Here is a 14,358-nt window from a genome sequence, read left to right as displayed (position 1 = left end):
ACTACATACACAGCATCTTAGGCTCCTATGACTACATACACAGCATCCCAGGCACACATGACTACATACACAGCATCTCAGGCTCCTATGACTACATACACAGCATCTCAGACTCACATGACTACATATACAGCATCTCAGACTCACATGACTACATACACAGCATCTCAGACTCACATGACTACATACACAGCATCTCAGGCTCCTATGACTACATACACAGCATCTCAGGCTCCTATGACTACATACACAGCATATCAGGCTCCTATGACTACATACACAGCATCTCAGGCTCCTATGACTACATACACAGCATCTCAGGCTCCTATGACTACATACACAGCATCTTAGGCTCCTATGACTACATACACAGCATCCCAGGCACACATGACTACATACACAGCATCTGAGACTCCTATGACTACATACACAGCATCTCAGGCACACATGACTACATACACAGCATCTCAGGCACACATGACTACATACACAGCATCTCAGGCTCCTATGACTACATACACAGCATCTCAGACTCACATGACTACATATACAGCATCTCAGACTCACATGACTACATACACAGCATCTCAGGCACACATGACTACATACACAGCATCTCAGACTCACATGACTACATACACAGCATCTCAGGCACACATGACTACATACACAGCATCTCAGGCTCACATGACTACATACACAGCATCTCAGGCACACAAACACACTCGGACTCTAGGCGGACCTCATCAGGGGCAGGGAAGAGTCCCAGCAGGTCGGGATGGCGCCCCTGCAGGCGGGCGTCAGCGTTGCGGCGGTCCATCTCCTCGGTGGCGCTGCGCTCCAGCACTGAGGGCAGCAGGCTGTCTGGAGACGAGTTCTTCAGGTCAAAGATACTGCAGGCCCAGCTGCCCCGAGGAGCCTCGTCTACTGTGACAGAGCGACGCTTCACCTCCTCCTGAGAGAGGGAGGGAGGGGGAGAGAGGAGGAGGGGGGGGGGGGCAAAGGCAGAGAGAGGGAGTCAGAGAAGGGGAGAGGGAGGGAGGGGCACAGGGGGAGAGAGACAAGGTATGGGAGAGAGAGAGGAGGGGGGACAGAGACAGAGGGGGGGAGGGGGAGAGAGAGAGGGACAGGGAGAGAAAGAGGAGAGAGGACAGGGAGGAAGGGGGACAGAGACAGAGACAGAGGAGGGGAGAGGGGGACAGAGCGGGGGAGGCAGATGGAGGGAGAGTGGGGACAGAGAGAAGGAAGAATATAAAGAGTGAGGGAAAGAGAGGGACAGAGACAGAGGGAGAGAAAGACTTGGTGTAAACAGCTGAGTGAGAAAAGAGAATGAGCTGCAGTGTGTGTGCTGTGAAGCTGCAGGGTGTGAGTGCAGAAGGATGTTACATGTAACCCCACTCCTCTGTTCACCTGGTCCTCATGGCGTTCTGCTGCCGCCTCGTCCAGCTCAAAGGTCTGCTTATCCAGCCCTCGCTGCCTCTCTCTCTGCCGCTCGGAGGAGTGGGGCGTGTGGCTGGTACTGAAGAGCCGGTGCCTGGGTCATCAGCACAACCATCATCACCATCACCACAACCATCATCACCATCATTATCATTACCACAACCATCGTCACCATTATCATAACCACAACTATCATCATCATCAGCACAACCATCATCATCATCTTCATCTTTACGATCATCAGCACAACCATCATCACCATTATCATAACCACAACTATCATCATCATCAGCACAACCATCATCATCGTCTTCATCTTTACGATCATCAGCACAACCATCATCGTCATCTTCATTTTTACTATCATCAGCACAACCATCATCATCTTCATCTTTACGATCATCAGCACAACCATCATCACCCATCATCACAACAATCATCACCATTATCATAACCACAACTATCATCATCATTAGCACAACCATCATCATCGTCTTCATCTTTACGATCATCAGCACAACCATCATCTTAATCTTTACTATCATCAGCACAACCATCATCTTCATCTTTACTATCATCAGCACAACCATCATCATCATCTTCATCTCCGTTAGTAGGCATAACCATAATTATCACTCGAACCACCATCATAAATCTTTCAAGCTTTCATCTTTATTAACAAGTCATAACCACCATCATCATCATCACCTTCCTCTGCCTTATCAGTCATAATCATCATGCCTCTAACCATCCTCATGATCATCATCATCACCTACATCACTTTAACATTCATCTCCATTAATAAGTCATCATTTGACCATAAACATCACTCCACAGAACTCCATAAGCAGGGATGAGAGAGTTGGGGAGACTGTGCTTACGTCCTCTGAATGATGAGCCAGGGCTCTGTATAAACAGCCAGGGCATCTCTCACCCTGGGGTCCAGCGATCTGCAAATAAACGAGAACATCAGTGCATCAGTGTCTGGCAGAACATCCGCTAATTTCATTTAGCCATTAGCCACACCAAATACCATTTCACTTGCAAGGCTGGACCGCAACGGTCGCTAATGCACTGAATGTGAAACCCAGCACAAGGCATACTAAATATAGAGCTATGTGCAGTGGGTGAATGTGTGCAAAGCATGAATACGTGTGGGAGTGTATATGAATGTGTGTGACTGTAAAGAGAGCACAGAATGTGTGTGTACACTGCTTGTGTCGTGTGTGTATGCAGTATACAGAGTGTACTGTCTCTGTCTATGTGTGTGTGTGTGTGCGATGTGGATATTGCATCTGAGTGTGTAAAGAGAGTGCCTCACTCCTCTTCAGGTTGTGCCGGTTCCAGTGTAGTACACTCTCTCTCCTGTAGGAGGAGCTGCAGGTCATCAGACGGAAAATCCAACAACTGTCTGAGCGGCCCTGGCTCCACGGCAGGGGCATGGCTACTTAAATACTCCTCAAAATCCACAGGCTCCACCACCTCGGTCAGAGGAACCTGTGAACACAGCGGAAACACACGCACACACAAATACAAAGTCACAAACGCACGCACACACACACTCTTCATTTTCCACTACAATATCACCCACCTTCAAAACACACACAATAACACATTGCGTATCACCCAAACCAGACAATAGACACACACTATATATGTGCATAAGCACCACAGCACACAGACTCACAGGTTGATGTGCTCCGGCACGTTTCTTGGACAGCAGCGGAGAGCCATAGTCTCTGGAGACCTGTTTCCTCACCTCTGCCGCCACTGTCCTGAGAGAGAGATCACATGCATTAGTAACACCAATGACCTACATCCATCAGGAACATCTATGACCTACATCCATCAGGAACATCTACGACCTACATCCATCAAGAAAATCTATGAACCAGATCCATCAAGAACATCTATGACCTACATCCATCAGGAACATCGATCAGAAACCTCTTCAGTCACATCCATCAGAAACATGTATTCGGTCACATCCAGTAGTAACATCACTGAAGTCACATAGTAAATTCAGCTATTTTCAGTCAGGCCGTAGGCCGAAATGGAGCGACACAGACAGACTCATGTATCTCTAATACATCCAATCTCTAATACAAATCGGCCACTGTGTGCATGATGAGTTTTGCCTACCATGCAAAACTCACCGTTTGAATTAAAGCAGCCGGCAGGCAAACCCTTCTCTATGTGCATTAAACTTTCATCATACATTAGAGAGTCTATCAGGTGAAACTTTCACCTAGGGCTGGGTATCATCACTGAATTCTGGTTCGCAAGAATTTGATTAGATTTCCGATTCAATATCGATTCGGTTAGGAGTATTTTAGTTAGGTATGAAAGAGATTATCTGAGAAATAATGCAGTAAACTGTACACGGAACCCTCTAACCTGGTGCATTACTAGAAACCATTTTTGTTTAACAAAATTGGGCCGAAAGCAGTGAATTAATTTTCATTTATCAAATGTAATGACCGACACTCGTCCCATTCTGCAACATAGCGCATCAGAAGAGAAAAAAAGAAAGAAAGTGATTTAAGTGCGTACAAAATGAGGTAAACATCACGTGGCCAGCTCTCCTTACAGCTGCCCAAAGGCTGGCCATGAAAACCAACTGACTTTCCCCTCATAGTTCTGCACTTTCCATAAGAGTCAGCAGAAACCTGGTGCAACTACTAACTTTTACCAATTTTCACTCGTCAGCGGAAACAAGCATACATTAAAAGATCAATCTTGGGATTTTATGAATCGATATTAGATCATTCAAATGACGATCGATTTGAATTGGGTCAAAACTTTCACATACATTAATAGAGTTTCACAGTACATTCGTCTATTATGCAAAACTTTCACTGTACATTAGAGTCTATTAGGCAAAACTTTCACTGTACATTAGAGTCTATTAAGCAAAACTTTCACAGTACATTAGAGTCGATTAGGCAAAACGTTCACAGTACATTAGAGTCTATTAGGCAAAGCTTATACTATGCCTAAAATCGACCAAGCAAAGCTTTCACCACATATTATAAAGACTATCAAGCAAAACTTTCACTGAAGCATGCCAGATGCATATCATTCCCATACTTCCCATATGAGATCAAAACATTCAGAAGATGACATATACATAAAAATACAGATAAATATTAATGCCTCATGTGATTTACCAGGGTTGGCAACAAGCATAAAGTTAAGTGCGGAAGTTGCATTACTGTCTGGGACAAGCAGGCATCAACACTCATTGGCTCAGCACAAGAGTATTGTCATGGCATGGTTTTAGTCACAAGGATAAATTCCCGGCATCAGAGATAACAAATTCTGATGGAAATAATATTCTCCACATATGACAACCTATGGGGTCCTGCATCGTGCAACAGTTAGGGCTATTGCTTGAGATGGGCGCACACTGGCCATACCTACATAACAGTGTCTCGGCACACATGCTAAACCACAACACATTTCTATCAGCAGTAGCAATACGGAAACTAATATTTTATGATGGCCTTTATGAGCATAATGACCTTTAGCAAATGCCCTGATAAATCAGCCGCTGGTGAATGAGCCGTCTCTCATGAAATGTGCAATCATTCACAGCGCCCTGAGACAGTTCTCCTCAAAAGCCTTTTACAAACATCAAATGTATTCTCTATATTATCAAAAGACACACAAACCTCTAACAAGCGAATTATGAAGGAAAACTTGCCAGCAGTTGTGTCCAATCTTACCCCAAAAGGGCTGGTGTGGATGCAGGTTTTTGTTTTAGCCCGGTAGTAAGACACGTTGTTGGTAGGTTGATTGGTTCAGTCGGCTAAAACAAAAACCTGCATCACACCAGCCCTTTTCAGAAAAGACTGAACACCCCTGCTATAGATCTAGAGCAGAGGGCTAGTTAATGAATCCTCACTGGATAACAGACATATAGGGCTGAAATAAGACATGAGTTCATACAAGACATACTGAGTTCATATAAAACATACAGAGTTCATATAAGACATACAGAGTTCATATAAGACATACAGAGTTCATATAAGACATACAGAGTTCATATAAAACATAGCGAGTTCATATAAGACATAGCTACTGAGTTCATAAGACATGAGGTCATATAAGACCTATTACAATGACTGAAGCACGGCTGACTTCCTGGAAAAACAAACAGCACCATGACTTGCGTGAAGATTTAACAATAGACAATATGCCTACATTTCTTGGCTCCCAGAAGGGGAACTGAGGAAGATATGACACCATGCTTTACTGTGTATGGGTGCAGACATCCTCACGGGCCTGGGGACAGCCAATCACTCTTATACAGCGGGGAGACCACCAGTGAAAATGCTTCTATTTTGCATTCTTTTCTTTATTTATTAATTAGCTACACCTCCACTGGGGGGGGGGGGGGGGGGACAAATTGAGTTATGAAGTTTCATATGCATACAGACACTAAATAACCAAAAGCAAAAAAACAAAAACCACTCCCTTTATGTTGCAGGCCTGTGCATGCATGACTGAGATGGCACTGATTTGATTGTATCACTGCCTATCTCTAGGTCTGCCGGCAGTGCTCTAACCATGCTAAATGCACGTTTTGTACATGGCTTTGGCTAAAGGTACCAGCTGAATGCCTGAACTATAAATGGCAGCTCCCCCTGGGTCCACTTCCTGCTCTCAGTGGTGCACACTTCCTCTACCTGTTGGAGAAGATGGAGCTGGAGACTTCCCCCGTTTCTGCAACTCAGCCCTGAACACAACCTCTCTGGTCCCGACCTTAACACCGCCTCCCTGCTACTGACCTGAACACCACCTCCCTGCTAAATGGTAAATGGCAGGCATTTATATAGCGCCTTTATCCAAAGCGGTGTACAATTGATACTTCTCCATTAACCCATTCATACACACACTCACACACCGATGGCGATTGGCTGCCCCGACCAGCTCGTCAGGAGCATTTGCTCAGGGACACTTCGACACAGCCCGGGCAGGGGATCGAATGGGCAACCCTCCGACTGCCAGATGACTGCTCTTACTGCCTGAGCCATGTCGCCCCACACTGCTACTGACCTGAACACCACCTCTCTGGTCCCAACCTTAACACCACCTCCCTGCTACGGAAATCAACACCACCACCCCGCTACTGACCTGAACACCACCTCCCTGCTACTAACCTGAACACCACCTCTCTGGTCCCAAGTTTAACACAACCTCCCTGCTACGGAAATTAACACCACCTCCCTGCTACGGAAATGAACACCACCTCCCTGCTACCGACCTTAACACCACCTTCCTGCTACTGACCTGAACACCACCACTCTGCTACTGACCTGAACACCACCTCTCTGGTCCCAACCTTAACACCACCTCCCTGCTACGGAAATGAACACCACTTCCCGGCTACGGAAATGAACACCACCTCCCTGCTACTGACCTGAACACCACCTCTCTGCTACTGACCTGAACACCACCTCCCTGCTACTGACCTGAACACCACCTCTCTGCTACTGACCTGAACACCACCTCTCTGCTACCGACCTGAACACCACCTCTCTGCTACCGACCTGAACACCACCTCTCTGCTACTGACCTGAACACCACCTCTCTGCTACCGACCTGAACACCACCTCTCTGCTAATGACCGGAACACCACCTCTCTGCTACTGACCTGAACAGCATCGCTCTGCTACTGACCTGAACACCACCACGCTGCTACTGATATGAATACTACCTCTCTATGGACTGTAAAACGAATTTCTGCTTTGGGGACAGTGTCGTGCGACATGTCCTTGGACAAACATAATGCCAATTTGACATTTTGACGTTGGGTGTCCAGTACCAGCAGAATTTTAGTGAGGTTGCAGACGCCTGTCCGTAGTGTCACGCAGCCGTGATTGGTTGACTGAAACGCAGACAAAAGCCTGCCATAGGGAGGAAACTAGTTTACTACTTGGCTACTTGTTTTTATAAATGAAAACCTTTTGTTTACATAGCTAGCTAGCAAAATTGACAGGAGTGAGGAGAAGATGGTTGCTGTGGTAACAAAGAGCACGGTCTCTGAACTATAAATGCAAAATGTCATTGGACAAAGTTCTGTCAGTAGACACTTTGTCACAGAAGCATAAATTAGCCTTAAGTCACTGGAGTCACTGCAGGAGACATTACTCAGTTCACACGGTTACCATTCTCATTACACAAGCGCCAATCCCCTGGACTTGAGACGGAGTGATTCAGAGCTGAGGACTGGAACTTGACTGGTGCATTTCTAACCATGTTAAGCGGGAACAAGGAACGGGTGCTATAGCCTGAAGGAACATTCTCTTGTTTCTTGAGTACACACGCCACTTACTGTATATGAATATTGTAAACTGTGAAACTGTATAATGCAGAAAATGGCAGCTATGTGGATGAGCACGTAATGTGACCGTTTTGGAATGTCTTCATGCAGAAATCCATTCAAGTCACATACTGCATTCCCCATAGGTTTATTTAACCCATTTGCTTTCTTCCCGAAGGTGCTCTTGTGACTTCCTAAATTAGATGTATTTCAGAATATCATTGGCAGTAATCCTATTGGGCCTATATTTATTTATCTCTCTCTCTCTCTCTCTCTCTCTCTCTCACACACACACACACACACACACACACACATCAGTATGACACTCAATCGGTATTTTTACTGAAATACAGGAGGAACTGGGAAAGTGGTGGTGCACAGTCTCAAATTATAAATTAGAGAACTAGTACTGTTGAATACCTTCCACTAGAAACAAAAGACCCACACACCAAATCAATTATATGACATGTTTCAAGTGTTGCCATGTTTAAGTACTGTTTGTGTGTGTGCGCACTTGTGTATCTGTCTGTCTGTGTACAGTATGTCTGAATATATTTTTGATCATTATATGTGTGTGATCATTCAGTTGGTGTGTGTTTGTGTGTGTGTGTGTGTGTGTGTGTGTGTGTCTCAGTACAGTTTGTCTACATGCATTTATGAATGTGTGTGATGATGGATAAGGGGGTCTCTTTGAATGCATATGTGGTCTCTGTACGAGTATGTTCAGTACCTAAAATTAAGTAGGCCTAGATGCGGATGCTTTGTGGAAAACAAGGTTCGATTCTGGACACAGGGCAGAGTGCCAGATAGTCACAGACAGTCACAGACTGGATCTGACCCCCCCAAAACAGGAAAGCAGAAAACAACTGTTCCAGCAGCAATTCACGGAACACCCCCACCCTTTCCTGCATCCTGGAGAGGGAGGGAGGGACAGGGAGAAAAAGGTGGCTAGCTCTTGTTTTCTAAAAGTTCAACATTCCCAAATCTGAGTGAAATTTTAGATGGGGTATTGTCCATTCACTGTCACGTAAAATGGGATGATGGAAATCCAAGTTTTGCTTTTTGCAGCATCAATCCGTCCATAAATATGGCCTCCGCGCCTAGCCTTAGAGCCATTAGTAAAGTATTCATAAACAGAGTATGTCAGAATTTTTTTTTCCTGTTCACAACCAAATACACAAGACTTTCTCCTTTGCGTGCAACTCAAGAGATTTCACGGGTTTCTTGTAGAATAAATGCAGCGATCAGGTTCAAAAGGAGCAAAACAAATTCGGAATACACAGGATAAGAGAAGCTCAAACAAAAGTAGAGAACACAGAGGAATGAGTAAAAATGCATCATTTCCCCAAAACGCACGGAACTTTTGTTTTTGTTTATTTCGAAAGCAGCGACAAACGAAAAAGCCCATTTCCCATTATGTTTATTTATTAATTTATTAATATAATTACAAACACTTCAAATCACTTGAACCAACGTAATATTATGATGAGTTAGAGTTAGAAGATAGCGACCCATGCCCCTTACTTTGTGGGAACTTTGGGAATGGGAAGGGCTAAGCTAATTTACACATAACAACCTCCGCCTCGCCGTACAGCACACAACTTTCAATTCTGCAAACCGACTTCTACTAAAAAAAACAGTTTGTTATGGTATGGCTCCAGTCGTGACTGATCAGAGTAATCCCTTCAACTTTAGTATTCTAACCGGGCTGTAATAAAAGATAGCACGCTAAAAAATATATAGCCAGCTAAGTTTCATAATGCACTACAAACTAGCCATCTGCCAGAGCGTCATATTTACAGTAACGTTAGCTCATTAGTTGCGCTAGCCAACGTTACCAAACCAGGGTACAGTTATAAAGACAACGACGAAACAGCCCCCAACAAATTGAAACTTAAGCATAGAGTGTATAATAGAGGCTGCCTAAACCAAAAGTAATTCGAAACGATATTATCAGATTACAATTTGCATGATAGCTAAGGTTAGCTAACCTTAATTCAGACGTGTGCCCAGCGCCAGATGAACAAAGACTGGTTCCCTGAACTCCCTATAGCAATATTCAACTGGTCTGGTTACAGTTTATACGAAGTACATTATGTCAGAAAGGCAATAAACTGATTGTAGCCGTTGAAATTCTAAGTACACGGCCAATTTCTTACCTATTGATTTTGTGGGCGAACGCCCTCCTTTCACTATTTGACGCTGCCATTCCGAACTGTTTCCATTCACGGTTCACGCGCCGTCCTCCTGCGAAATATTCCCGTTTTCCTGCGTTAGGGCATCAGCGTCCTGCCCGGGCTGCGCTTCCTTGTGCCGCCAGGATGCAAAGTGCTGCCTCCCACTGGTTAGGAGCTGAATAATATCGTGTAGATTCAATGTCAAGAATCAGTATTCTCACTTAACCGGTTTTATCAAGGCATGCGTTACACAGACACAACATATTTCAAGGACAGATATTTCGATCGTTGAACAAAATCAGACGCTGTATGAAATAGATAACTCATATCTTCCATTTTGTCATCAACGGAAATCTATCTATAATGCGCGTTTTCTGTAGAGGATTCGACTGATTATTAAATTGTTGTGCTAACCATTGAGATTTGTTGTGCTTTCAAATATTATTGTAATATAAAAGGGAAAGGTTTAATGCCCCTTGAAGTTTATCTACATTTATCATTTATGCACAACAGCAACATCAACTGTTCTCGGAGGATCAAGTCACAACAAGTGCTCGTCCAGACTCGAATGGGGTGGGGGTGAAAAGGGTGACACAAATGAGGTCGAAAGCAGCAGGTGGCACCTGTACGGTTGTGTGGGCGTTTCATCCAATCAGATTGCTTCGAGGTCGAAAGGAGGAACCGGATTTCTGCAAGGTGAAACCACTAGGTAAGCACTGTGCTGCCTGCACACCTTACATGCCGATCATCAAGAAGTTGTGAATCACGACACCTAGCGGTGAGATATTCGTTCAACTGCCCTGCACTCGGAGGGGACCGCTATCCGCATCCCTGACGCTTTTCATAATTCAGCCTGACATCTTCTATCTAGGCATTTACACAATTTATGTATTCACGGAGCGTAATCAAGCAAACTTGTTCGCGGCAAGTTGCAGTAGCTTATTTGAGCCTTTATCCCAAAAGTTTTGAGCTCTGGTAAATATTAATTTTGTCTTAGAAGAAAATAAGACTCTCTGCAAAACGGACAGAAATCGCTTAAATATTCTTTTTGTTATTCTTCTTCTTCTTCTTCTTCTTCTTCTTATTATTATTATTATTATTAATAATAATAATAATAATAATAATAATAATGTTTTTTTTGTTATTAATGTTGTTGTACATAATATATCTTACCTAAATGACTGAATGAAAATAATGATCGCAGCAATAATAATAGAAATATAGATTTTATTTTGTTTTTATGTATAAAGGGTGCACATTGAGCAATTAAGATTCCCCCAACGTGCAACACATTGAAGAGCGAAAATGAATAGATACTACAAAAATATGACAAAGCAGTGGAACAGGACTCAGAAGCTCAGACCTGTTATGCCATTTGTAACCACTGGGGGGAAATGTTTACCATAAATCTGCGTGAGAACGCCACTCACAGGTCCTCGAGAGCATCTTTGTTCTTCTTTGGACCACAGGTTGGGCCTAATTTGAGTTTACATCTATAATAGAAATAACAGAGTGAGACCCAGGACGATCTGTTCTTATAGAAACCTTAAAAATGATACATAAAAGAACAGGGGCAGTGATGGGACTCAGGAGGTAAGAGCAGTTGTCTGGCAGTTGGAAGGTTGCCTGTGTAATCCCGCCCTGGGTGTGTTTGAGCAAGACACCTACCCCCCAATTTCTCCTGATGAGCTGGTCGGTGCCTTGCATGGCAGCCAATTGATGTGAGTGTGTGAGTGTGTGTGTGTGTGTAACACTCAATGAGTGGTGAATGAGAAGTATTAACTGTACAGCGCTTTGGATAAAGGCACTATATAAATGTAGACCATTTACCAATTTGAATTTAAATGTGGGTAGTGGCGCAGCCTGTAGACCTTGGTGGTGTTGTCTGTAGACCATTGTCCACATGCTCATTGTCTCTCTCTCACTCCCATTCTTCCTCTCTTTGTGCTGTAACTTTGCAAAAGCCCTAAAAAATATATTTAAAAAAATATTTACCAGTGGATGGAAAAATGATCTCAGGCTCTTGATCATCTCATTCTAAACAGACACACCTGCATACACACACACACTGTGTACTGGACATGTGCTCAACATCTTCAGGCTGTTCCGATTATGTCCATGAACAGATGTGTTGCAGGTCAGGACAATAAACTGAAGCATCTCACGCTGTAGCGTAGGTCAGAGCTTCTGTTACAGTGTGGTAACCTACGGGAATCCCAACAATGCCCACAAGGCCTTCGAGACCTTAAATGGACTGAAACTGAAAACCTGCGAAGAACAATAATTATCTGCAGCATTAGGGAGAGATGGCACTTAATCGACCTCAGAGGTTGGCCATCAGGGAATCCCAGTAGGTTTCCAGGAAATGAAAGCACAGTGCGTCCCATCATGCACCACGGCACCACGGATGGCACGGTCAGCACCACGGAGAGTAACTACAGGTCATTCAGCGCCATGGAGAGCAGAAACTCATTCAAATTCAGCTGAAAAGCAGTCATATGTCCTTCTTGCTGATGAGTAGCAGCAGTAGTCAGTAGCTAGTTTGTGAATTATTGCACATTAAGTTTTGCTTGAGCAGGAGATTACTGTTGATACACACATGTACACCTACACATATACACACACAGATACACACACATGCCTATACCCACAATATGAGCCATTCATTTTTAATTGTAATATACCTTCTGGCCAAACTAGAATATTGATTTCAGCTCATAAACAAGAAAAGAATAGAGGAAAAAAGAGGTTGGATGGATACATTTTTATGTAACTTCTATTGAACCAGAAATGAGAGGGAGGGAGACCAAAATGGAAAAGAGAAATCTATATACGTACTGTAGCTGTAAGGTTATAAGCTATGTTGTGTGTTATGTTTCAACACAACCAGTGGTTCTCAATTCCCCCACAGTAAAGAATTGTGCCTTTCAAACCATGACTTCTTTGAAAATATATAATTTTGTATGTTGTATGTTTAATTTTAATAACATGATTGAATAGCAAGATATTGAAGACCTCTTGGTCATTAAATGAAATGTAACTAATGAAGGATTTTCATTTCAGAGAAATATTGTTGTCTCCACTTGAACTGATAAGTTTTATACTATTATGTGCATGTTTTTAGTGATTGGGGGTCTGGTTGTTCACTCTTTGATGTCAATTAATAATATCAGGTGCTCACACTCACACATTACATTACATTACATTACATGGAATTTAGCAGACACTCTTATCCAGACGTACAACGAAGTGCAAATAAAACACAAGTATAGGTGCGAAGAGGACCTGAGAGGACAGTACACACAATTTAGCATACACAAACAATACACACTAATGTTCATCTGTGTATATACATACATGCTCAGATGCACAAAATTGCACTCTGACAGAAAGGACCTGAATAAAACAGACATGCACACACAGGAAAAAACCGAAGCACAAAAGAGATAAAAGAATCAATAGGTAAAAAGATTAAAACATGTCCGTCTCAGAGCACTCTTCCAACCAGACTGTCTGCTCTAATAATAGACCAGACTACTGCTGAGAGAGAGAGAGAAAATGGTAGGGGGAGGGTAAGACAGAGAAAAAGAGTAGAAAGGGAGGGGGGGGGGGGTGAAGAGTGAGCAGGAGATGGGGAAAGGTAGAGAAGGAGGGAGAAGGACAAAAATATGATTTTATTCAAAAAGATCAAAGGAAAACAGGGAACTACGTTCCCCGAGAGAACTGCACATGCGAAGCTAACACCGAGAGAGCAACCCTGGTCTTGAATTGCACCGAGGAGTAAGGAGACAGGGAAAAAGAGGGGGGAAAGCAGATGAAAGGATGAAAAGCATAAAGAGTGGGAGAGTATATCGTCCAGTATGTAGCTATTATATGATAATGACTATCCAGGAATGACAGCCAATGAAGGACAAGAGGAAAAGGGAGGGAAGAAAGATCAAGAAATGAAAGAGAAAGTGAACTCCAAGTTCCACATCACTGCAATACTTTAGCCATTATATTTAGACATTAGCACATTCGGGTAACCAGCCCAATAATTTCAATGAAAGTCATTGTCAAAATGAATACGCTTTACCTATGATTATTTAAATGGTGTTGAAATACTTCCTCTGTAACACTTCCACACTTATGAAACCCCAAAGGCTTCAATCTCTCACTGTAGCAAACGTATCTGTAACAGTGGCCCACTGATTCATTTAGTGCTTGGCACAAAATTATTCTGGAAATGAATTGAATGGAACAGGAGGCTGTTTTCAGAAAAAACATTTTGTGATTTCAGAGGTCCTTGTGCACAGCAATAACAGACAACCCCACAAGCAGCAGTCTGATGCTAAAGAGTGGGCATGACCAGGAGAAAGTCAGTGTGTTGAAAAACCCATAGAGAATCCTCTTCAGGCTTAGTGAGTAGTTTCT

The 14,358-nt window shown here is 43.4% G+C and overlaps 1 protein-coding gene across 3 annotated transcripts in view; it reads right to left on the bottom strand.

The window, feature by feature from the left end:
• The window catches only part of LOC133114002 (dedicator of cytokinesis protein 7-like), a 50,227-nt gene extending 39,779 nt beyond the window's left edge, over positions 1 to 10,448 (bottom strand). For all 3 annotated transcript variants that reach the window (XM_061223198.1, XM_061223199.1, XM_061223200.1), the window contains exons 1-7: positions 10,360 to 10,448; positions 9,928 to 10,120; positions 3,128 to 3,215; positions 2,762 to 2,937; positions 2,322 to 2,390; positions 1,411 to 1,534; positions 743 to 955 (exon numbers count right to left, since the gene is read on the bottom strand). In XM_061223198.1, coding sequence (XP_061079182.1) covers positions 743 to 955; positions 1,411 to 1,534; positions 2,322 to 2,390; positions 2,762 to 2,937; positions 3,128 to 3,215; positions 9,928 to 9,977 — 720 coding nt within the window. In that variant the 5' untranslated portion in view covers positions 9,978 to 10,120; positions 10,360 to 10,448. The remainder of the gene's footprint in view (positions 1 to 742; positions 956 to 1,410; positions 1,535 to 2,321; positions 2,391 to 2,761; positions 2,938 to 3,127; positions 3,216 to 9,927; positions 10,121 to 10,359) is intronic.
• Positions 10,449 to 14,358: the final 3,910 nt, after the last annotated feature.

This window comes from Conger conger, chromosome 16, assembly GCF_963514075.1.
Source record: "Conger conger chromosome 16, fConCon1.1, whole genome shotgun sequence".
Lineage (NCBI taxonomy): Eukaryota > Metazoa > Chordata > Actinopteri > Anguilliformes > Congridae > Conger > Conger conger.
The sequence above is the reverse complement of the archived record's forward strand: the minus strand, read 5'-3'. Positions and strand labels throughout refer to the sequence as shown.